The following is a 22,220-nucleotide window of genomic DNA, read 5'->3' as shown; positions in this document are numbered from 1 at the left end:
GCTCCCCCGGCCGGCCTCTCCCCGCTGACCCACGCGGCAGGGAGTCCCACCGCTCCCCGGCGGAGGAAAGGAGGCGGCCGGGGGATGCTCCGCCCCGAGGAGTGACCTCCCTCCCACCGCGCTGCCCCCCCCCCACACACACACACGTCTTCCCCAGCCAGCCGAGGGGAGGGGCGCGGGGATCCCCTAGAGAGGGGGCGGGAGGAGGATGGGGGCCCGGCGGGAGCCCTAGGCGGGCGGGAGGAGGGGATGGCGGGGCGGTAGGGAGGAAGGGAGGGGGCAGCAGCCAGGCGGGGCGCGGCGGGAGGGGGGGGGGTCGCCAACGCTATAGCCGGAGGCTGCGGACCGGGCGCCGCCGCGAGGGATGCTGAGGAGGGGGCGCCGACGGTGCTGAGACCCCCCCCCATACCCCCCACTCCTCCGCGCCGCGAAGATGGGGACCGGTCTGGGGGGGCTTTGCCTGCTGGGAGTCCTGGCAACAACTTGCGTGGCTGGTAAGGGTCGACTTTGGGGGGGGGGGGAGAGGGGACGGGGAGGGGGAGCAGCCTGGGACGGGGTGGGGGGAGATGGGGGCTGGAGGATGGGAAGAGGGGGATTCCATGGAAGACCCCGGTTAAGCAGGGCTGGAGGCAGGGCGCAGCCCCCAGATCTACCTGCCTAGCTACATACTTATTTCTACCTGCATCTACCTGCCTACCTCTAAGCTGTATCTTTGTTTCTCCACTCCCCATCTGTGTGCATTTTCCCTTTTGTTAAGGGGTTTGCTCGCATCCTGATTCACCCTCCACGGCCACTCTAGAGCTATGACAGAAAGCCGGCTGACTTCTATTCTTTTGTATCTTTTTACATATCTGATCGATGCAGCCCTTGTCTTCTGATCTGGGTGGGTGGGGTGGGATGGGTGGGCTCTTGTCCATCCCTGTTCCATCTCTCACCCTTATTTCCCTAGATGTGGACCGAGCGGGGTTTTAGTTGGTGCCAGAATATTCCATTTGTGCCAGAACATTGCGTGAAAAACAGTAGAACAGTGGAAAGAAAAGGGCCTCTGGGCATGTGCGGTGTGCTTTCCCTTAACAGGGAGAGCTGGTTGTTCAAATCTCTGGGGCTTTTTCTGCTGGGGGATGTGACTTCTTTTGGCCAAGTCCCAGAACTCTCTTTGCGGCTATTTGTCCATCTGTTGGTCTTTTAAAAAAAAGAAATCATATAATCTTTCTATTTATCTGCCCCACAAAGACAGGAGGGTGAACTGATATTGTTAGAAGAGTTATTACGGTGCCAGATTCAAATCCCGGCTCTTCCCAAAAGTTCACTGGATGACCACAGGCCGGTCACGTGAGGATCGGAAAGGGAAGAAAGCCACCTTAATCCCCTTGGAGGGAAAATTGGGCAGCACTCAACTGCACATACAGGGTTTTCAGACAGAAAATGCCCCATTGCTTCTGGCTCCCCAGCCCCACTGATTAACCCTTTCCCTCCTGTTTCTCTTTTCCTGCAGTGCAGTTTGTCCCTGCAAAGACCTACGAGGACTGGTGGTCGTACAAGGAGACTCTTCATGGTAGCTTCGTGCCAGGTATGAGCCCCTATTCACACCTGAGCATGGGGGGATGTCTCAGAGAGCCAGCTGTGGTTTAACCCCCTTTGGCTTCTTCCCTGACCATTCCCAATGATTCTCCCCCAGTATCTGATAGGACAACACGTGGACAGAAAATCCACCTTGTAAACAATTATTTGTGGGAACAGAACCTAGAAAGCCACAAATACTGGGCTATGTAGCTCTCAAAACAAGCTCTCTCCCCCCCCCTTCTTCATTTTTGCACAATGCCATATTGGTCAGCGGCCTGTGGAACTCACAGCTGCAGGAGGTCATGAAGGTCAGTGGAGGAGTTGAATTTGAGGACATACTATTAAGGGAGGAAGGAAGGGGAACGAATCATAAATCTATTTGCAGGTCGAGGCCCGTCTTTAAAAAGAGCTAGGCACATTTAGGGAAGGCAGGATATTAGCCCCAGCAGGGGAAATAGAGACTTGGTGATCGGGGTCAGGGTTCCAGTGGGTGCTGGAGGGGTGGGAGATGGGATGTCAGGATGTGGAGCGCGGTATATAAATACAAAGAAATAAATAAATTAAATAGTAGAAGGCAGAATGTAACCTTGGTCCCGCAGGTTGATTCTTAAAGGTGAATGGCTTGGGTAGGTACTGAGATGGAGGTGTGAGGCAATCAGAAACAGGTCTGCCTGAGGCACAGTCATGGAAATGAGTTTTGGGCTATGGTGGGGGGGAATGGAAGAAAGATAAGTGGGGCATGAAAGAGGGTGGACGGAGGAATCATTTTTGAGAGAGGGCAATGAGTTACACAGGGCGTTTGGCCTCTCCCCTGGATACCGTGTTTTGGTTCTTCTGCTTGGGGAGACTCTGACGTTCGGTTTGCTTTCTGGAAGAGTTTGTACGTCCTTCCTTTGAAAGACTAGCCTGCTTCTAGTCCTCATGGTGTTGCTCAAACATACACAGTTGCCATCTGATAAAAGCCGGGAACACAGAGTGGTTCTCGGCCCATGATTCAGAGGAACCCGTGCCCCTTGGGAGTCTGCTGTCTCATTCCAGAATTCCAACCTTCCCCCAAATATCCCTGGCCTGCCTCCTCGTTTTGCTTCCTTCCACCCTGAAATCAGAGGTGCCCCCTTCTTGTCTTCTTCCGTCCCCCTGACGCACACCCACACCCTTCTTTCGCCAAGCCTTGACCCCTTTCCGAAACTTCCAGACGGAACGGATCTCTCCCCAAAGCGACCGCCATGTTGCCTCCGGAAACACCCCAGACGGAGTTCAAATCGGATGCCTGCAAAAGGACTCCTGCATTTGCATGATTAATTCAGAGCTCAAGATTGGGCTTCCCTGCCATGTGGAGCATTGCCAGTGTAGGTCCTCCACCCCACCCCATTCCCCATCCATGCCAGATGGGAAACTGTGCCTCTCTCCTGACCCCCTGCGTTGGAGGTTGGGGATGACTTGCGGAGTCCCGCGTGGGGTGGGGGGTGTCTCCTTAGCCGTGCTGCGAGGGAGGGAATGCCGATTCAGGAGAGAGAGAGAGACTGGTGTGCCGTGCCTGTACGCAGTGCTGAGGCGTGGGGAGGGGGGGGGGAGCTGGGCTCCGTGACTGCAAGAGACTGCATTAATATTTAATATCTCCCTCACCGGCTCCAGAGATGCAGCCAGCGGCAGGCAGAGGGAAACAGGGCCACCGCCTGAGGGGGGAGGGCGAGGGAGGGGAGACGGGGTACGAGGGGCTTCGACCCACAGTGGCCCCACAGGCCTGGGGAGCGTGAGAACAGAGGGGGAGGGAGAAATACGTTCCCATGCTGAGAGAAAGCAGGCTGTTTTTTTTTTTAAAAACGCGCATGTGGGGAGAGATTAAATATGTACACATTGATGAGCATAGAAAAACACGCAGGCCCCACTGAGCGGAAGAGGAACGGAACGAGCCCCGGTGCACCTCGAGGGAAGAGGGCGGACATTTTGCATCGCGACAACGCACACGAGGCACCACCTCGGTGAAAACTATTTCTTTGCCTTCCTCGCGCACACGGCGACGCCTTAGCCGGGAGAAACCGGTTTTGGCGTGAATTCACACGGGGCAGAGGCGTGCGTTCCACGTTCCAGCTCTGACAAACGGGCAAGCTGACCAAAATTGACTTTCCCGTGTGCAAGAGGGGCATGGCACAGAAGGGTAAACCCTCTCTGGTTCAAATTCACACGTGCACATGTAGTGTTGATCTGAATCTATTCTGGTTCTTTTCTTTTATTAAAAAAAGTATCTGTTTAATGTAATACTGTATTAAATATTATATTTCCCTGATCCATAAGAGTAAAAGAAGAAAAATGGGTTGCCCCAGCTCTTTCTTAGGCAAGCAAAGACCCCTCTTTGGGGGGACATACACACCATGCACAGCCCCACATGTGCCCAGAGTTAAAAACAGAAACGCGCAACCCTTATGAGGCATTTTGACTGTCACACGTGATGTAGGGATTAAGAGTGGAGGCTTCTAATCTGGCGAGCTGGGCTTGATTCCCCACTCCTCCACGTGCAGCAGCTGGGCGACCTTGGGCTAGTCACAGTCCTCATAGCTCTGTTCTCACAGAGCTGTCAGAGCTCTCCCAGCCCCAGCGACCTCACAGGGTGTCTCTTGTGAGGAGAAGAAAGGCGGCCACTCTGAGATGACTTTGAGCAGTGAAAAGCGTGGTATAAAAAGCCAACTCTTCTTCTTCTTTTCCCACCCACCCACCAAACTAATTTTCCCGCAGATGTAAAACCTTCGGTGGCTAGGAAGAACCTTTAATTTCTTTTTTCCCCCATTCAATTCTCTATTAACAGGTTTTCACACCAGCGCTGGGAGAGCTGTACATACAAAGGGGCTCTTCAGACTGAAGTGTGAAAAACGGCGTCTAGTAGTTACATCCAGGGAGTTTGAAAGAAAGAAGGGACTCTGGTGTCATACAGGAAGCCATGTGCTCTGCCTCTCATGCGCCAGGCACACTTCTGCTACTGCCTGGTGAAATGCTGGCCGGGCATTGTTCCTACCTCTCCTCCTGTAGAACTCCCATCTCATGAGTCCTTTGCTAGCTCTTCATCAGGATTCAGGGGAAGGGGATGCAGGACTCAGGAGCCCCAGAACTGAATGTCCCTCTTCCCCTCCAGGTCCTCCCTTCTGGGGTTTGGTGAATTCCGCTTGGAGTCTCTGCGCCATTGGCAAACGCCAGTCGCCCCTGGATGTGAACACGAGCCAAATGGTGTTTGACCCTTTCCTTCTTCCTCTCCGCCTCAGCACAGGTGGGAAGAAGGTGTGTAAGATCTATAGCGTTTACTTTGGAGTAATGGCAATAGGACAAATTGAGGAGGGTGACATGCATGATCTGGGGCCATGCCCTAGGCCTAGGGAATATTCAGCCTGGAGAAGAAGAGGTTGAGAGGGGACATGATTTTCTTTTTTAAGTCTCTGAAAGGTTGTCACTTAGAGGAGGGCAGGGAAAGGGTCCTGTTGGGGGCAGCAGAGGAGAGGGCCCCCCAGTAATGGGTTTAAACTACATGTAGAACAGGACCAGCTAGATATCAGGGTGAAATGTTCATGGAAAAGTCTGCCTAAGGAGGTGGTGAGTTCCCCCACACTGGTGAATTTCAAGCAGCTGCTGGACAGCTCCTTCTCCTGGATGCTTGAGGCTGATCCTGCATTGAGCAGGGGGCGGGACTAGATGGCCTGTCTGGCCCCTTCCCACTGTAGGGCCCATTCCGCACACATAGGATAATGCACTTTCAATGTGCTTTGGCAGCTGGATCTTCCTGTGTGGAACAGGAAAATCTGCTTCCAAAGTGCATTGAAAGTGCATTATCTATTGTGTGCAGAATAGGATTTTACAATTCTAGTTAAATGGAACCTCCAAATCCGAAGGCAGTGCATCTTCGGGAGCAGTTTTCTGGGTGGGAGGAAGAAGGGGAGGGTTATTGCTTTATGGTCAGCTATAAGGCTTCCCCAGAAACACCCTCTTCCCCTGATGGCATTTTTCACCACCACCTTCCTGGACCAGCCCGGTGTGGCAGTGAAGAGCGGCAGACTCCGATCTGGAGAACCAGGTTTGATTCTCCGCTCCTCCATGTGCAGACAGCTGGGGTGACCTTGGGCAAGTCACAGTCCTGATATAGCTGTTCTCACAGAGCAGTTCTCTTAAGGCCCTCTCATACCCACCTACTTCGCAGGGTGTCTGTTGTGGGGAGAGGGAGGGAAAGATGCTAGTAAGCCACTCTTGGACTCTTTCAGATAGTGAAAGCGAGGTATGAAAAAACCCTTCTTCCTTCTGCTGCTTTCCTCTCCTCGCTGTCTCCCCCTGCAGGTCAGCGGCACCATGTACAACACGGGACGGCACGTGTCCTTTCGTCCCGATCCAGTGCAGCTGATTAACGTTTCCGGAGGGCCTCTTCTGTACAGCCACCGGCTCCAGGAGATACGCCTGCATTTCGGCAGCGAGGACGGGTTTGGCTCCGAGCACTGGATCGACGGCGAGAGCTTTTCCGCTGAGGTGGTCTCAAACCCCTCTCAATCCCCAGCCTCTTTTACAACCACAAGAATAGTATTTGACAGACTCTCTTAAGTCTGGAGGGCCAGTTTAGGCCAAGGGTGGCCAAACGGTGGCTCTCCAGATGTCTATGGACTACAATTCCCATGAGACCCTGCCAGCACGCATTCTAGGGCAGACCCAAGCTGAACTACATATAAGACAAAGGTTGGGATATGGGCATTATTTTCCCTCTCACAGACCATTAGGGATGTCAGCCTCTAGGTGGGATCCCTGGAATTACAGCTCATCCCCAGACTACAGAGATATGTTCCCCTGGAGAAAATAGTCTCTTTAGAGGATGGATTCTATAGTGTTGCACCCCACTGAGGCCCCTGTCCTTCCCTGGCTCCATCCCCAAAAATCCAGGAGTATCCCAGCCTGGATTTGACATCCTTACCCTTCTCTCCCCTTCTGGGGTCTAGGGCGGACCTGGCAAACCCTCCAGACTGGCTGTGGGAGAAAGCAGCTCTTCTAGGAACTGCTGGAATCCTAAGTCTCTATGGTCGAAGATTGCCTGTTTCTCTCTCTCAGTCCACATGTCGACGTCCTTTCCCTGCTCACCCCCTAGGTGCAGCTGATCCACTACAACCAAGAGCTGTACCCCAACATCTCAGAGGCCTCCCGCAACCCCAACGGCCTGGCGGTCATTTCCATCTTTGCTAACGTGAGTCCACCCAGACTGTCTGGTGGGGTCGAGGCGGGCTGGAGACCAGAGACGGGGGTAGGATACAAGGCTCTCGATCAATTCTCTGCTCGCAGGTCGGGCCCAGCCCTAACCCGTTCCTAACTCGGCTACTGAACAGAGAGACCATTACCCGGATCTCCTATAAAAGTAAGTGGGGAGAACTCCGGGGTGGGTAGGTCCCATCAGAGTCGAGTTGGCAAAAATGGGAGGGACTGGATTCCGCACTCCCCCATGTGCAGCCAGCCAGCTGGGTGACGTCGGGCTCACCATAGCAGTGATAAAGCTGTTCTGACTGAGCAGGAATATCAGGGCTCTCTCAGCCTCACCCACCTTACAGGGTGTCTGTTGTGGGGAGAGGAAAGGGAAGGCGACTGTAAGCCACTTTGAGACTCCTTCGGGTAGAGAAAAGTGGCATATAAGAACCAACTCTTCTTCAGTAATATCAGAGCTCTCCCAGCCTCATCTCTCTTCACAGGGGGTCTGTGGTGGGGAGAGGAAAGGGAAGGCAAATGTAAGCCAGGAACAGGAATGATATTCTTATTGAATCTGTGCTGTGTTTGATCATTATTTTTGATTTTGCTGTTCATTTTTATGGAGAGTAGAGCCTTATATATTCTATACTTCCTTGCCTCTCACCTATACCGTGTGGCCCATTCTTTTCAAGTCCCCAGGTAGGACCTGAGAATGCCTTGTAATTATAGCTCATCTCCAGACTAAATTATAGCTCATCTCCTGGAGAAAGCGGCTGTTTTGGAGGGGGGACTCCATAGCATAATACTCCACTGAGGTCTCTCCCTGCCCCAAATCCCACTCACTCTTGACTCCAACCCCAAAGTCTCCAGGTATTCCCCAACCCAGAGCTGGCAACCTTAGTTCTTAGCCGCTCCATTCTAACATTACAGATGACGCCTACCTTCTACACGACCTGAGCCTTGAGGAACTTTACCCTGAGACATTTGGCTTCATCACCTACCAGGGATCCATGTCAACCCCTCCGTGCTACGAAACGGTCACCTGGATCCTCATTGACCGACCCATCAATATTACCTCGGTCCAGGTGGGTGTGCATGGCAGTGATTCTTAGTTCAAGAAGATTCAGAGTGCTCCAGTCACTTTTCTTACCCATTTTGCCACTTTCCAGCTGGCGGTGAGGTTCTGACGCTGAGAGCTGGGAGTCTTAAACCTCCTCTTTTAATCTCTCAACAGCTAATTAAGTTGTTTTAAGTTGTTTTAAGTTGTTTTATTTATTAATAACAACTGGAATTCCTTCTCACATGTCCTTGGAACGGTTATCTCTGCAAATTAAGGAGGATTTTTAAAGCGGACTGTCTACAGCTAAGGAAATCTGCGCAGATGGGAATGGAACAGAAGTGCTTCCTTACTAAAGGAAGAGTTGACCTGTGGAATTGCTGCCTGAGGAGGTGGCGATGGCCACTGGGTTGTGTATGTCATGAAATGGGATGTCCAATTGCTTTTGACTTGTTATGGTGACCCGACACAATGAATGGCCTCCAAAATGTCCTGTTATTAACCACCTTGCTTCGATATTGCAAACAGAGGGCCATGACTTCCTTTCTTGAGTGTTGTTGGTGTTAAAAGTGGAGCAGACAAGCCGATGGACAATCGATGGCTCTTGGCCATAAGGGCGGGATGAGAACTTCATGTTCAGAGTACCAGTTCAAGGGGGGACAACAGGGGGAATATTTTGGGCCCCGTTCCTTGTCTGTAGGCCTTTCAGAGACATTGGTGTGAAATGGGATGCAGGACAAAGATGCCCCATTTGTCTGTCCTGATGCATCATGTGGTTTTTCCCTGTCCCGCCTCTCTCTCACACCCAGATTCACTCCCTCCGCCTTCTGAGCCAGAACCTTCCTTCCCAAATTTTCCGAAGCATGAGTGACAACTCAAGACCCCTCCAGCCCCTCTTACAACGAAGCCTTCGCAGCAACCGGGACCTGCGGCGCCCCACACGGCGGTGCAAGGGAGCCAACTACAAGCTACACGGTACAGAAACAGGGAAACCCGCCTCTGTTTCACCCCCATCCCCCTCGGGAAGCACTCCCTCCCCCAGGAAGATCTGCCTAGAAGGCCCCAAGCTCAAAACTTTTTGCAAAGCTCTTTGGGCCTTGGTTGCCAATTCCAGGTGGGGAAATTCCTGGATATTTGGGGGGGCAGAGATTGAGGAGGGTATAATGCTGTAGAAACCCAACCTCCAAATAGCCAGTTTCTCCAGGGGAGCTGATCTCTGTCAGTTTGGAGATCCATTGTCATTTTGGGGGGGGGGATCTCCAAGGGGGGTATCTCCACCTGGAGGTTGGCACCCTTCCTCTCAGCCCCCCATTCCTAAAACCTCGAAACTCTGCACGTGTACAAATTCCTGGGAGTTGTGGGGCTCAGCCCTGACTTTTATTTATTACTTATTTATTATTTAAATGTATTGCCTGCCTCTCCCCAAGGGCTCGAGGCGGGTTACGACGTCTGAACAAAACCCCAATAAAACCCCCTTAAAACAGACCTACAAACCGAACAATACTAAACACGATTCAAAGCCCCATGAGGGTAAGATGCTGCAGCAAAAAAAAACTCATCCCAGTTCTAACAATCCCAAAAATGCGTTCTGGAGGGGAAGGGGGAGCCGAGGGCGTGGATGGAAATGGCTTCCTTTGTTGACTCTTCCAGACTACACATTGCCATATTTTCAAAAAGCCTTTTCTTCTTCTCTCTTGCAGTGGATGGTGCCCGGCCCTCCAAAACTGCCATGTAGAGAGGTCCCGTCACGGCCAGCGTTGTCCTGTTGAATGTTCAGGGGGTGCCTGTCGCTCCCTCATAATCCAGTTCCTTCCTGAGGAAGCCACAGTCTCCCAGAGCCAGGCTGCTCTGCCTCCCGTCATATGAAGGGGGATAACGTGGCATGCTATTCCAGACTGGCCAGTCCGGGTCAGGGACATTTGGAGCATCTCTTCTCCCTCACATCGCTTCCAGAGAGCTGAGGGGAAACGAGGCAGGATGCAGTATGACCCAATTTCCACTGGCTCCCTTTAAAAGGGAAAAGGGCCTACAGGAAGGGGAAATTTTGCCCTCGGAGACTGCTTCCCTGCAATCCCAAAAGCGAGCACTTCCGATTGGACATCAAATATACCCTAAATCTCTATACATCCCAAAATGTTAGGAAGAGAGGAACGGGGGGGGGGAGATGGAGAAGGTGCCCCAAATGTCTTACAGACCGAACTGTATTTGGCAGAAAACATGCACAGGGATGTACCCCAAATCTTCATTATATTTGACGGAGCAAATAACCAGAGTTCTATCCTTGTGGTGTCCAAATGCCAAGGGATTGGCAGGACATCCTGTGGATCTTTGGGCAGCCATGGGGCACAGGCATAAAAGCAGGACTGGGCCTCAAAATGGTAAATGTCCTGAATCATTTACAGATGGTGGAAAGTTTAGTGTGGGGGTGGGGGTGCATAGAAGGAAAGCACATGAAGACCCCCGGGAATGACCCCACAAATTCTGATCCTCTCTCGTGTTTTTGGGAGAAGAATACTTGAAACTGTACCCACGTTGTGTGTGAATCTGGGGGTGTCTAGGGTAGGAAAGACCCAAGAGAAGTCTACCCCCAAGTTCTCCTCTTGGCCTAGCCCGGGACGTTTGGGGGCTGGGCGAGAGGACCCAGATCCACTAGAATGTAATCCTAACGTCTGAACAGCCTTCAAAGGCCTTAACTGGGAAGCAGGGGAGGGGAGAATTTCATTGCCAAAACAATCCGACTTTTGAATAAGGACGAATGCTATTAATTAAAGAGACAGTTTTCAAAAGGAGCTTTTCGTGTGTCGGGAGTGGTGCTTCCGTAACTCAAGCAGGGCCCGACCGGATCCACCTGGGATCCTGCAGAATTCAGACAAAACAGGGGTGAGGAAGAGCGATTAAAAGATGTGGGTCTCCACACTTGGAAGGATTCGGGCCACCTTGGAGAGCCACGAGAAACCATCGCACCGTTCAAAGTTGTGTGGGCGTAAGAAACCAAAAGGAGGCGGGATTTGTGTGGACGGAACCTGGGATCTGGCTGGGCGGAGGCTGTTCAAGATGGCGTCACTGCGGCCCTCTGGCGAGAGAAGAAAATGAACTTTTATTGGGTCCTCCCCTAAACATGTCTGGAAGGAAAGGAATCCTGTGAATGACATACGGAGCGGTTGGGGTTGTCGGCTGAAGGACCTTGGGAGGGGAGACAGAAAGTGAGAAGTTGGGAGGAGAGGTGGAAGGTCATCAGCCTGCAATGGTACGCGGGCTTCCTACTGAAACACAGCATAGGGCCTGGATTTGGGAAATTCCTGGAGATCTGGGTATGTAGTCTGGGGAAGGAAGGGGGGTTTAGGGGAGGGGACAGATCTCAGTGGGGTATAACGCCATCGAGTCCATTCTCCAAAGCGGCCGTTAGCTCCAGGGTGACTGAAATATTGATGAGTTATTATTATTTAACGTAACTTTGGTTTTTGACTCTCTGTGGTTAGCTCCACCTCCTACAGTGTCCATTTTGTGGCTGGCTCCTCCTACTGTGGCAACCATTTTGTGACACTGCCCATCTCTTTTGTCAGAATTCCAAAGGGGTCCACAGGCTTGAAAAGGGTTGGGGACTCCTGCCTTAATCCACACAACAGGGCTTCTGCCCCAGAATGGCCACCTCCAGAATATATTCCACTACACCCAACTTTTCTCCTGGAATCTGAGCTGTCTGCTCTTACCCACTAAGTCTCATTTTCTCCCACTCCATCCAAGAGTCCCAAACTTCTGCTTCTCCCACCCTGGATGTTCCCATTAATCTACCACATTAACTGTTGGTGCCCCGCTGAGTTATGAATCAGTCTGACGAGGGGGAAGAGCCGGGGGAAAGCCGGTTGCATTTTCTGTCCCAAGGAAAGGTGATGTCTAAATCTTGCACCCGCTCCCGGTAGATCTGGTCGAAATGTTCGCTCTGTTCAGCCGTCAGGTGGTTCTTCCAATCACCGGAGATCCCTGGAATAAATAACAGCAATTCAGGCACAAGTAGATTCAGAACAGCCAGAGGGGTGTATTCCTTCATGCGGCTCGTGGAGAACCTGCCAGAATGTTCAGCTACAAGCTGTGACGACGGCTGCTATTCCAGCACCCTGGGCAAATTCGTGCAGGAGAGGACATCAGTGAGAACGGGGGTCTTGTTGTGGGAAAGGCACAGGTAAGGAGCTCCCACTCACCTTTACACACACCCAAACAAACACACAGGGTTTTGCTCTCACCTTTGCGAAGAAAAGCGCTTTTCTTATGGTCCATGAGGAACCGCGGTGCGCGGGAGAAATTGGACATCTTATTACTCTTCATGGCTTCGAAGGAGGCATTTGCAACCACAGCATCGATGGCTGCGTCATCTAGATCCTTGCCCAAGAACTGGCTGATTCTGATGATGCTTCCCCGCAGGTCCTACAGAAGGGGATGAGGCAGGGGGGACGGTCCCTGGTTACCAAGAGAAAGCCTTGGTGCTGTCGTTAGGGAATCTTTCGTGGTGCATTCCTAACTTCTTTGCCAGACTATACCTTTTCAAAGTTTTTTCCTTACCTGGGTGCCACGAAAGCATAACTGGTCTGAAACCGGACGAAATATGTATTTCCCCAAGGCTCCGCTTCATACTCCCCTCCAAAATGGCTTGGGCGCCTTAGCTCTCTGCTTCTCCCCTCCATCTTAAGTCCAGCAGGCCACAATCCCCTTCCGCAGAAGCCAGATGCTAGGCCTTTGTTTACTTTACTTTGGGCAGGCCAGTATTTTGCAGCTTCATTGGCCCAGGCAAGATTCTTTGGCGAGGCTATGATAGTGAAGCACTTCACTAACAATGGTTAACCATTATGGTTATATTAATCATGGTTATTATTAACTGGAACATTTTAATAGCTCTCCCTTAACTGGAGGAGAATGTTCGCCCGCATTCCAGAATGCTGCCAACTGAGCCAAGCAAGACGGAATAGAAAGTGCCTCCCTGCTCACAGGTTGGCAACAGAGAATATATGCTCAGGAGTAGATACCTAAAACTTGCTTTCATGCAGAATGCCATGTGTGGACATCCCCCCCTCTCCCCTTCACACACTGTAATGACCTTCAGTGACCTTGCCAGTATAGATACAAGCCCAGCATGTGTGGCAGGCCAAATTGTATCTGTGTTTGCAAAATATGAGTTGAGCGCACGGCCGAAACAATCTAATAACCACCTCTTGCAGCTCCTCATACGTGATGAAGAAGAAGTTCTCCTCATCCTTCAGGTTCATCCAGCCTTTAACGTGGTCAAACCAGGATCCGAAAGGCACTGCGGCGAGAAGCAAGAATTAGGCTGGCCCCTCAAGTGCAGAGGACACACAGTGGGGGGGGGGGGGACATGGGGAGCTCTCCAAATCTCAGAGAAGGTGGGAGGCCACATGTACACACAGAGCTGCCTTTTACTGAATCAGGCCCTTTGTCCAGCAACGCCGGTATTGCCTACTCAGGCTGGCAGCTGTTCTCCAGGGTCTCAGGCAGAGGGCTTCCACATCACCCGCTGCTTGAGCCTTTTGGCTGGAGATGCCAGGGATTCACCCCAGGACCTTCTGCATACCAAGCCGGTGCTCTGCTACGGAGCCCCAGCCCCTCCCCACCTACCCCCACCCCCGGCACTCACCATCCCCCTTGAGAAACTCTTCCAGAAATCTGTTCAGGGTCCCAGGGTCTTTGTAAGGGCGAAACATCGAGGCGAAATGGTAAAGGGACACTAAGACATCTTTCGGGTTCCTAACGGTATAGATGATCTGTTGGGAGAAGAGGGCAGGCAAAATGGAACGCCGCAATATCAGAGAGCACAAAACCAGCCGCAGGAAATCCAGATTAGACTGTTTATGCATGCGCCAGTGAAATACGCATCCGTAGCCCAGATCCCTGAGCCTCTTAATGAATGCGGGGCGAGCCTCTTGCGCTATAATCTCAAACTGCAAAGACAGGTGTGATTTTCATTCAGGAGCAGACGGGGTTTTTTTTTTTTTAAAGGGTTTTCTGTTCTGCTGCCCCCGACAGACCCCTTTCCCTGGCTTGGCTGCTGCAGGCTTGGCTTCTGTTCTGGGCTGCGGCGAACAGCACCTCTCCTTCCGTGCTTTGGAGAGCGGCCAGCCAGCCTATCCCAAAGTACTGTTTGCAGGTGCACCTCTTGTCTATGTCTTGTTTTGGTTTGGATTCTGCACTTCCCAAACCTCGGGTTTGCTTGTTCTTGCCTCTCGAAACACCCTCTGTGTGCGGGGGGAGGCTCTGTAATTCCTGTGAGAGTCAGCCGATCGGTACAGGCTGCCGGCCTCTGCTGGGACCAAGAATCAGGGCCAAACTAGATATGATGGAGTCCTCGCAGCTTCCCCCATTTCAAAGCCATTCCGAAATGCTCTGAAGCGTCCCTGTTCGCCTCTCCAGCACCTTTTCAAGGGCCAAAACAGCCGTGGGGTGTGTGGGGCTCTTTCGGGACTTGATATGGTATGGGTAAGGTTGCCAGCTCTAGGTTGGGCAAAACCAGAGGATTTGGGGGTGGGGTTTGTCAAGGGGCAGGGCCTCTGCAGGACAGAATGTCACAGACTCTGCCTTCCAACGCAACCATTTTCTCCAGGGGGGCTGATCTCTGTTGCCTGAAGCTCAGTCGAAACCCCAGGAGATTTCCTGTCCTCTCCTGGAGTTTGGCAGCCATTAGTCCGGGGAAAACAAGAGGGACTCAGCCCACCCCGCTGTGACCCCAAATCCCGGTTTTCGATGACTTCAAAATGGCAGCAGAAACCTCGTTGCAGGCTCAAGGATGCTGTCTCATCTAGTTCAGCCCAGGTCACTCCGGGCCTCGATTCAGTTCTACATCGGTGCAAAAAAGTGTGAGCGCACGTCCAGAACAGGCTCTCTGCCGACACCTGTCATTGGCAACATCCAAAACTCCAGACTTCCTGATTCGTTGCCCGTCCCGATCTGCCAGAAGCCCAGTTCTCAACCAAAACGTTCCACCTGCTTTCCTGCTCAGACTCCCAAGATATTTCTTGCTGGCTTGCTTGCCTAAACACGCCTCCTAGACGGAATTACCAACCACCAGGAGGGACCGAGAGGTGTCCCCCAGAACTAAAACTGACCTCCAGATTAGAGAGACCCATTCCCCCCAAAAAAGGAGGAGTTTCAGAGGGTGGACCCTACGGCATCAAGTCTACACTGAGCTCCCCAAGTCCTGCCTTCCCTAGGCTCAGCCCCTGAATCGCCAAGAATCTCCCTGCCCTGCCCTGAAGTTGGCAACCCTGTGCCCAGAGCTCTCCTCTCTCTCCCTTCGAAACCCTTCTCCAAGGCCACCTTTCTCAGCCCCACCTTTGCCCTCATCTCTACTGCAAAGAAATACACACAACCGATCCTTGCGTCTGCGTGCCTCCCCTGTCCTTCCCACCCTCTGTTGCCTCTGCAATTCCGCACTTTCGTTTGTATGTTCTTTGGGCAAGAGCTGTGTTGTTGCTTTGCAAAGGGCCATGGATGCTGTTTAAATACACGTGTTTGTAAAGTGCCACCGGGCCCACAGGGTTTTCGAGGCAAAGATATTTATTGTGGACCGGCTCTGTGCACAGACCCTGGACTTCCTGGGAGATCTCCCCTTCCCCCCATCCCCGCTTAGCTTCCGAGAGCGGATGAACTTGAGCTAGCCTATGCATGCATAAATATATAAGGTTTTCCCCAATGAAATGCAAAAAAAAAAAAAAATGGTTCTCTGCATCTTGAGAGAGAGCCAAGGGCCAGGGGCAGTTTTACGATTTAATTTCCAGAAGCTTAGGTTGTACCTCAGAGGGTGCCTGTTGTGGGCAGAGCGAGGGAACTCCTTCGGGTAGTGAAAAGCAGGGTATATAAAAAACAGCTCTTCTTCTCACGTGAGTGAACCTGCTGATCAAAACCACCTTTCCAAACCACTTCTGTAGCCACGGAGCCGCTCAACAGGCAAGAACGATCCGGTTTACTCTTCAGGAGACGGACACGAGCTTATTCACCTGCCGGCGGCGGCTGACCAAGCAGTTTTCAAAGGCACAGCAGAAACCAGCTGAAAATTTGATGACTTCAGGGCTGGGTTTCATAGATGCTTATAAACACCTTTCCTTCTCCCCACAACAGACACCCTGTGGGGGCAGGTGGGGCTGAGAGAGCTCTAAGGGAACTGCTCTGTGAGAACAGCTCTGTGGATGGCTCAAGGTCTAGTCAGAGTTCTGAGCCCTGGCACTGATGCCAGTCCCCAAGCCTGGGCTGGAATTAAGCTCATAGATCAGTTCTCTTAGAGCTCTCTCAGCCCCATCTATCTCACAGAATGTCTGTTATGTGGAGAGGAAGGGAAAGGTGTTTATAAGCCGCTTTGGGGCGCCTTCAAGTAGTGAAAAGCAAGATATAAAAAAAAATAGCTGTTCTTCTTTAGTCAGCGTTGTGGACGCATGCTCCAGGAACCTGCTCAGTGCCCTTTTAGAACAGTCTATGCTTGTGGCCCATTGAAAGCGCTATACAAATGCTAAATGTTATACAAGCGCTATACAAATGTTCTTTGTTCTTACCTTGGCTTTCGATTTGAAGAAGGATTTTGCAAAGAGCTGAACCGGCAGGTGGGAGCAAATGAGGCGAGGCGACTTGTTGGTTAAAGCCACCCGGTAACCCATCACAGTCTCGTACCAGGGGGCCCGGTCCCAGTTGGGGACCGTTCGGCACCAGGTGGGGTCCCCGTTGCTCAGGATGAGGCTTAGGATCTCTAGCATCCATACTGTCCCTAAAAAATGAAAAAGGGGGGTTTATCCAACCCTGGTGGTGGAAAAAACTCCATCCCACCCATAACCAATATCCTTATGCCTCAGGGGACAGCTGGAAAGGGGGTGGGCAGTTGTTCTAGCCTCCTTCAGGGGGTCAGATTTTAATTTTAATTTATTTATTTATTGTGGGATTTATAGACCACCGCTCCCAGCAAGCTGGCTTGCTGAGGTTCAGAATTCATAAAAACAGTACACAATTTTAAAAAACAATAGAATCCCATTAATAAAGCTATTTTTTAATTAATGAAGCCATTGCCCTCTCCTCAACCAAAGACTTGTCAAAAGAGTTCCTTCTTGCAAGCCCTGCAGAACCGGGAAAACTCTGACGCTTTCATGTGCTAAAACAGAAATAGCAAAGGCCCAACTTCGGTGCCCTACTTATTGTATTTTAATATGTTGGCCACTTGTTTGCCCCCTCTTCAAAGTGCGCTTACGCCTGGAAAGCGCTTTGCACCAGAAACGTTATCCCAAATAAAACTAGCGACAAATGGATCAACAAACACACTCAAACCTACTCCACAAAGGAGAAACTCAAGAAAGCAGCGGATACATTCCTCTCCTCCGCTAATAACAATCCTAAAAGATTTTTAGAGGCAGGAGAGCCGCTAGGCCTGCCAATTCCAGGTTGGGAAATCCCTGGAGATTTCGGGGTGGGGCCCGGGGAAGGGTGGGGTTTGGGGAGGTTTCAGGCCAAACTATCCACTGCAAGCTTAACTGGAGTCTTCCCCTTCTGGCCAGCTCCTCTTACTCATACCTATTGGGGTTGCAAGACTTTAGGTCCCTAAATGCAAGCCTCATCCCCAAAGCCTTCCTGTCCCCTTCAGTCCTTTTCTCCCCACGCTCAATTAAGATATTTTTGCTCAGGGAGGGGCAGGCAATACTGCAGCTACATTTATCTGTGCTTTCACTGCGGGGCTGTGGGTTTTGCCTTTGTTTTTACAATCGTGGCTACTGGTGTGTCGTTTTATTAGGATGTTCCTGTTTACTGATGGAAAACCTTTATAGACCACAGCTCTCAACCACTAGTCCCCGAGGTGCTTGGTTCAAAAGGGCAACCAAAACAAGCCAACAATACAATAAAAACGAGACTGTAACGGGGGGGGGGGGGTGTTCCAAACAGCAGTGTTACAGCAGCTGCTAAACTAAGGTCTCTCAAAGGCCAGCGCAGCAATAAAACAAAACAAAAAATCAGCTCGGAAGCAAATACAGTGCTATCAGCCAAGCAAATGAAAGTGAAGAAAGTTAGATAAACCAAATAAAACCAACCAGAACCCCGAGTAAAGCGGAAGGCCTTTAAACTGGAGTTTTCCGTCCTGGCCCCTGCTTGATGGAATGGGCTTCCGGAAGAGCCATGGGCCCTGGCGGAACTCACCCTGTTCTGCAGAGCCTGCAAGATGGAGCTCTTCCGCTGGGCCTATGGTTGAAGGGAAGATCTGGGCCCCTTCTCTAAGCACCAACGCTGAGAAATGGGGCTGCTGTGGGGGGATTTTGGGGGGGAAAGGCTTTTGAGTTGTTTTTAGAGTGTGTTTTTAATGTATTCACATTGTTAATCGCTACAAGATGGCTGGTCCAGAAGCAATTCCATAAATGAAATAAAACTGGCCAGATCTTAGTAACAAAAACGGAGTTCCAGAGCTGAGGGGCCACCACCAAAAAGACCCAAGCCTGACCACATCGATTTTGAAGGTGGGATGCAGAAAACAGAGTGCTTAATGAGGATCCTTACTGCCAGGATGGTTCATGCGGGACTAAGTGGCCCTTTGAGTTAAAAAACACCACTTGAAGTTGTATTTTGTAACTGTCAGCCACTTTGGGAGCTGCGTATATTACAGAAATGCAGCATAATTCTTGAATAGGGTCCGTTTTTATCCCACACTTCCTGTGAGAAGTTCAATGTGGCATTCATGCTTCTCCCTTCTCCATCCTTTATTTATTTATCAAATTTATATGCTGCCTTTCACGCAACAACCCTGTGCGGTAAGGTATGGCAGGCTGGCTGGTGCAAGGTCATTTAACAGGCTTTCTGTCAGAGCAGGGATGTGCACTTGGGGCTCTCAGATGCCAGTCCAGTACCCTAGTCTCCACACCACACTTGTTCTCTCTGTAATAGTACAGGAAAAGGGGGTGGGGGGGAGAATACCTCTGCATAGGATTGCCCAACTGGTGCTCTGAAGGTCAAGAGCAGCCCCTTCAACTGAGTCAAGAGACACAGACAATCAACAGACTTGCAATAAAACACAAAGAGTTTTGCGTCTGTTGCTCCAGCAGCCCTAGCAGCTTTCGTGTTTATCCAACTTTCAGAAGAGGCAGCTTGGCCTAACCACAGGACCCACGTGCCCCCAGGTTACCCTGCCCATTTCTGAAGGTGCTCTGGTGATCTTTGGGACCTCCTCCAGGTACCTTCCCAAACACAGTGGGTGGGTGTCTATTAGGGACAAAGAGTCAGGTCCATTCAGTTTATCCACTGGTGACATCCTGGCTGTAGGGTTGGCTCTTTGGGCAAAGAGTCTCCCATGCTCTTAAATATTACATCAACCAATTCTTCAATCACACTGGCCCTGTTTCTTTCCTTGTTCAGTCCTGTTCTCTTTCCTGTTCCTTTCTAGACTCAAAGTGGGTTTAAGTGCCCTTCCTGAAACAGGGCGAAAACCCTACGAAATACGTTGCATTCGATGAAATTCCTTTGCCCCCTATACCCCTCCCTACCACCACTAGGGTTGCCAGATTGGCTTGGGAAATACCTGGAGATTTGGAGGGGGTGGGAGCCTGAGAAGGGAGGAGTTTGGGACAGGAGGGACTTCAACAGACTCTGCCACCTGAAGCAGCCATTTTTCTCCAGGTGAACTGATCTCCGCAGCCTGCGAAGCAGCTGCAATAGCGGGAGCAACCCCCCGGCCACCACCCAGTTTGCTTTGACGGGGCCCTTTCCTTCCCAGGGAGCTCGGCACCTGATTTCTGGTAGGTCACGTTGAAAACGTCATCGTCTCGAACTTGGAAAGTGTTCTCCACCATCTGCAGCACTTGTTCCGAATAGATGAAGTGAGGAAAGTTGATCCCTTTGTACTGGAAATATTCCTTGAACATCCTGCTAAGGGCCAAGACGGGAGCATGCAGGGCTTTAATTATTTGGGAAGCTGGCGGGAAGGCTGGATCCAAGCGAAGAACGTCTTAGCACGGGAACGCAGGACGCGCCTATAAAAAACATTTACGAGAGATCAGATGAGTCGGTGAGAACACAGAGTACAACCAGTGTGGGACTGGAGTCATCAGAGATTTTTGTTTTTTTTTTGAAAAATAACAAGACCAAGGTGGATGGTGCCGTTAAAGTAAAAATATGTTTATCGCTCCGCTGGAATTTGCATTTTGCCAACAGGCTTCTGCAGGGGAGCCTGTCAACCGATATACAAATACAATGCCGAGTTCTCGTAAATCTAGAGAGGTTTTTTTCAAGTTAAAATTACGCAAATAAATAAAGCGTTGCCTTCAACGTCGAGCTGCCGTTTGCACTGTGTCATGCCCGGACTGCATGGGTCCAGGTTGGCCCGCTCTTGTCAGATCTAGGAAGGTAACCAGAGTTAGTCCTGATCCGCATTTTGTGTGTGTGTGGGGGGGGGGGGGGGCTGCCAAGGAATGTCAGGTTTTCTAGGGAGGGGCAAGCAACAGCAAACCACCTCTGAACGTCTCTTGCCCAGCGGCTGCAAATTAAAAACAAAACAATAAAATGGAAATCTACCAGGTACAAAACCATTAAGTCTAACTGCTAGTGCTTATTCTGTCCTTATAATTACATAAAGGAAAATGAGAGAGAGAGAGAGAGAGAGAGAGAGAGAGAGAGAGAGAGAGAGAGAGACTTCCTGTATGTAAAATAAATAAGAGGCAAACAGTCCAGCAACTAACAGTTTTGTCTCGATAGTAGATAAGGCCAGAGAAGCCCCAATTTGTCACTTGCCCACGGGCTTCCCAGCACCCATTTATATTCCAGCAAGGCATCTCTTCCCCATAGCACGGATTTGAACTCAAATATTCCTGCTTTGCAGGTAAGGATGCTAGCTTCCAGGTGGGACCTGGAGATCCCCTGGAATTACAGATCATCTCTGCACTACAGAGATCAGTTCCTCTGGAGTCATCAATGCATTGTATCCTACAGGGAATCCCGTTCTCCCAAGCCCCTTCCCCAAATCTCCAGGAGTTTTCCCAACCTGGACCTGGCCACTCGACCCCTCTGGCTTGCCAGCACAGCCTATTTGAACGGGAATATAACATATTCTTCTTTTGCTAGCTGGTGTGTGTGCGCGTGAGTGTAAGGGGATTACAAGAAGCTACAAAGAGCTCTAAAATTTCACCCACACTTCCAGGAATAGAAACCCTCACCTTTGGTGCTTAGTGACGACGAGCACGGAAATGATGTCGCACAGCCCTCTTCTATAAAATTTTAACATGTTAGAGGAAAGGGCCATGCTTGATCGGACCAAAAGTCTACCTCCGCCTTTCTCAATTATTTCACCGCTGAGAAGCCCTTGAAACAATCTTCAGGCTTCGAGAAACCCAAGAAGTGGCGTGATCATGCAGAATATGGTTGGGGGGCAGAGCTGTGGACATGCCCACCCAAGGCTCCTCCCCTTCCTACCCCCTCCGGTCCCATCATTGGCCATTTTGGGAGCGTCTAGGTTGGATAGAAGTGTTGCTGTAGGATTTCCAGGCAGGAAAATTTCTGCGCCTAGCCAGGCAGACTGGAACAGGCCTACCCCCAGAACAGGGAGGTCTGTTCGGCTGCCATCCATAGACCTTTCCGCCCAGAATTTCGTTCATCCTATCTTTGGAAAAGCCATGATATGATGAAATTTTTGGGCGGATCGGTCTGCTGATGATCGCTGAAGAGGGCCAAGCCTCCCCCCGTTCCAGGTGTTAGTAATTCTTCACCGTGCAATTTTCTTTTGCCTCTCCGGACTTTAATGTGCCTCTCACACACCCCCTTGGCCTTCTGGGACGCTGAGAGAGGGATGGCAAACGCCTCACCGCCTAATTTCCGCTGCACGCCGACAGCTCGGTGCTGGAAATGTATTTACAGTCATGTGCCTTTCCACTCCCGCAATCAAAATAGCATCCTATTTATACATCGAGGGAGCCTCCTAATTTTTCTCCTCCTGTAGGAAACACTCGGCCGTATTGGTGGCAACATTGTGAGTTAATACTGCGGGCCAGCCGGGCCAGTCTGGCCAGATGCATCCCGAGGTCTCATAAACAATACCACTCAGTTATGACTGGCATTTCAGGTATTCCCCAGCCGAATGCCAAAGGAATGTGTTTCTGACCAGCTCATGATGCTCTAGGGGTGGCCATGGACTACAGTTCCCATGAGCCCCAGGAGGCAGGGGCTCATGGGAATTGTAGTCCACAGACATCTGGAGAGCCAATATGGCCAATCCTTGCCTAGTCTAGAGCATCTTCAATCACAGCCTTTGAGAAACCTCTGAAACATTTCTTCAAGCATCGAGAACCACCAGAAGTGGAACATTGGTCCGGAATATGGTTGGGAAGCAGAGCTGTGGACACGCCCACCCGAGGCCCCTCCCCTTCCCGTTGTCTCCAGGCCCATCATTGGCCGT

The 22,220-nt window shown here is 51.1% G+C and overlaps 2 protein-coding genes across 2 annotated transcripts in view; one reads left to right on the top strand and one right to left on the bottom strand.

Moving 5' to 3' along the window:
* SULT2B1 (sulfotransferase family 2B member 1) overlaps window positions 1-22,220 on the bottom strand; it is a 37,085-nt gene that overhangs the window by 10,978 nt on the left and 3,887 nt on the right. Inside the window, 6 exon segments of the mRNA XM_077315471.1 lie at window positions 11,653-11,797; window positions 12,058-12,238; window positions 13,018-13,112; window positions 13,461-13,587; window positions 16,366-16,574; window positions 19,563-19,806. Coding sequence (XP_077171586.1) covers window positions 11,653-11,797; window positions 12,058-12,238; window positions 13,018-13,112; window positions 13,461-13,587; window positions 16,366-16,574; window positions 19,563-19,698 — 893 coding nt within the window. The 5' untranslated portion in view covers window positions 19,699-19,806.
* CA11 (carbonic anhydrase 11) lies at window positions 284-10,605 on the top strand. Its single transcript, XM_077312931.1, has 9 exons — window positions 284-494; window positions 1,496-1,570; window positions 4,691-4,833; window positions 5,878-6,063; window positions 6,671-6,766; window positions 6,862-6,934; window positions 7,690-7,844; window positions 8,626-8,791; window positions 9,517-10,605. The coding sequence occupies exons 1-9, from the start codon at window positions 434-436 to the stop codon at window positions 9,549-9,551; spliced, it is 990 nt and encodes a 329-aa protein (XP_077169046.1). The 5' UTR covers window positions 284-433; the 3' UTR covers window positions 9,552-10,605.

Source organism: Paroedura picta, chromosome 16, assembly GCF_049243985.1.
Source record: "Paroedura picta isolate Pp20150507F chromosome 16, Ppicta_v3.0, whole genome shotgun sequence".
Lineage (NCBI taxonomy): Eukaryota > Metazoa > Chordata > Lepidosauria > Squamata > Gekkonidae > Paroedura > Paroedura picta.
The sequence above is the reverse complement of the archived record's forward strand: the minus strand, read 5'-3'. Positions and strand labels throughout refer to the sequence as shown.

Bases quoted from the DNA above. Each gene is read 5' to 3' on its own strand.
- CA11 (XM_077312931.1), top strand. From the start codon at position 434: ATGGGGACCGGTCTGGGGGGGCTTTGCCTGCTGGGAGTCCTGGCAACA. The intron at 495-1,495 runs GTAAGGGTCGAC...CTTTTCCTGCAG, and splicing joins GGCAACAACTTGCGTGGCTG to TGCAGTTTGTCCCTGCAAAG. The intron at 4,834-5,877 runs GTGTGTAAGATC...CTCCCCCTGCAG, and splicing joins TCAGCACAGGTGGGAAGAAG to GTCAGCGGCACCATGTACAA.